General features: G+C 48.2%; 1 protein-coding gene across 1 annotated transcript; it reads right to left on the bottom strand.

Moving 5' to 3' along the window:
• Positions 1-776: 776 nt before the first annotated feature.
• On the bottom strand, positions 777-1,850 carry LOC123268145. The gene is made up of 2 exons (XM_044733025.1): positions 994-1,850; positions 777-880 (listed from the first exon to the last, which is right to left on the bottom strand). Exons 1-2 carry the CDS (start codon positions 1,589-1,591, stop codon positions 858-860), a joined length of 621 nt encoding a protein of 206 aa, XP_044588960.1. The 5' UTR covers positions 1,592-1,850; the 3' UTR covers positions 777-857.
• Between the last annotated feature and the right edge of the window lie 95 nt (positions 1,851-1,945).

The following is a 1,945-nucleotide window of genomic DNA, read 5'->3' as shown; positions in this document are numbered from 1 at the left end:
TGTTCTGGCATGCTACTAGAAAGTCGTCTAGGTAGACCAGAACTCTCAGGCCTCGTGAACGAAGGGTTTCTGCTACCCAGTTCGTTACGGTTGAGAAGGCCTGAGGCGCAGCTGAGAGACCAAAGGGCAAGCTCGTCATCTGCCAAAGTTCTCCTCTGAAGAGCAGGCGTAAGAAGCACCTGTGAGAACTCGCCACTCGGATGTGGAAATACGCCTGAGACATGTCGACTCGGATTAGCCAGTCTCCGGGCTGTATAAAATCTGGAACTTTTGCGTGCGAAATTAGATGAAACTCTCTTGTCTCTACATACCTGTTCAGGTTTCTCAAATCGAAGATCGGCCGCCAGCCGCCGTCGCTCTTATTTACCAGAAACATCTTTGAGACAAAGCTCGGTCCTGGTTCCGAAACTCTTTCTAAGACGCCTTGGCCCGCCAGGGTCTCGATTTGTTCCGCCATCTGTGTCGAGCACTCTGTCTTGTATTATGGCTCTCACCAGTTGGTCGATAGAGGCGGTTTCCCTATAAATGGAATGTGGAAATTTGATATTATGTCTAGAAGTACCTGAGGAGCTCCTAGGCTTCTCCATACTGCGACGAATCTGGCCAGCTGACCTCCTGTGAATCTGGGTGCTGCCATATAGTCATTTTTCGAATTTTTTTCGAAATGACCCGGACTGTCTAGGTTTTGCTGAGTCTTTCCTTGGCACTCCTGAGCTTTGCTCCTGAGTTTTGCTGAGTTCTCCTTGCCAAAGAGGTGTTCCGAGCTAGGCGAAATTCTGCGTAAGGCCCCCTGCACTTGCTTATTAGGTGCCTCTGTCAATATCCTCTCGCGTCTTGCCTCGATGCACGAAGCTCTCTTACCGCAAATGATCTGTAACATCTTCTGGGAATTCTTAAACATCTCGGATTCTGGCCCGAAATTCAAGGAAAACATGCTTAACAATAATTCTGGGCTCACTCCTCCCTAAATCGAGTGAGACCATTCTACAATACCTTGCAGTGTGCTCTGTAAAATGCTGCTCTGCGTTAAAACCGCATTTGACAGGCCTGCCAGGACCCGCTCCGTTGAGAGCACTGGATCTTTGGCCCTATCCAAGTAACAGAGCTCCTCGTTCACCTTTAGTTCTGAAAATCCTGGAGACGCTAAGAACTCTTTTAAAGTGTTAGAATACCTGATTTCCTTCCAATCTGGAAGACCAAATCTTTGAAGATCGCACAGAGTTTTCAGGCTCTCGGGATCCGCCTGTTGTACCAGCTTCTTCGCATCGACCTCGGTCTTGCATTGTCCTAAGTTCAGGACGCTTGTCTGTGGGTCTGTCGCAGTCACGCTCACGACTGGAGGCTCAGGTGCGTGTGGTCTCTGCAACAAAAGATCGGAAAGCAACTCTACCTTTTCATGTAGCGCCCTTATCTCTCTGCTTGTGTACGAGAAACGACGACGCTTGCGAGGAGGAAGAGGAGGAAGAGTAGGCGCTCTTGAACGCCCTAAGTCACTACTACTACTATTGACTTCCCTCTCCCGATGTCGTTTCGGCGTATGACCGCCATTACTGTCGCCGCTTTTTAGCTGTTCCTCTGTATGATCCGACATACTGCTTATCTAGGTATTCGTCCCGTTTATAATAATCCGTAGCAATTGCTGCCTAATTTAATATTCTTTTTCTTTAATTTACGCCAAGTTATAATTAAAATTCGGTTTAACTTATTTGGTTTATTCGTAATAACAAAAATGGACGACCTTCGTGGCCGAAAATACTCAACGCTATGACGCGAGACGCGGGCAAGCCCGCGCTTGTAGGTGATCACGGGAGGGGAAGAGCAAGAGGGGAGATGAACTACAGCAAAACTCCAGCAGAGGGCACGTAAGTAGGACGACTTTAGGGCCAATACACAACAAAGCTTCTCTCCCATAGGGATGCCGTGTAATCGGCACGGAGGAATGTAA

Source organism: Cotesia glomerata, linkage group LG1, assembly GCF_020080835.1.
Source record: "Cotesia glomerata isolate CgM1 linkage group LG1, MPM_Cglom_v2.3, whole genome shotgun sequence".
In the NCBI taxonomy this organism is placed as follows: domain Eukaryota; kingdom Metazoa; phylum Arthropoda; class Insecta; order Hymenoptera; family Braconidae; genus Cotesia; species Cotesia glomerata.
This window is presented reverse-complemented; position numbering and strand designations above follow the sequence as displayed.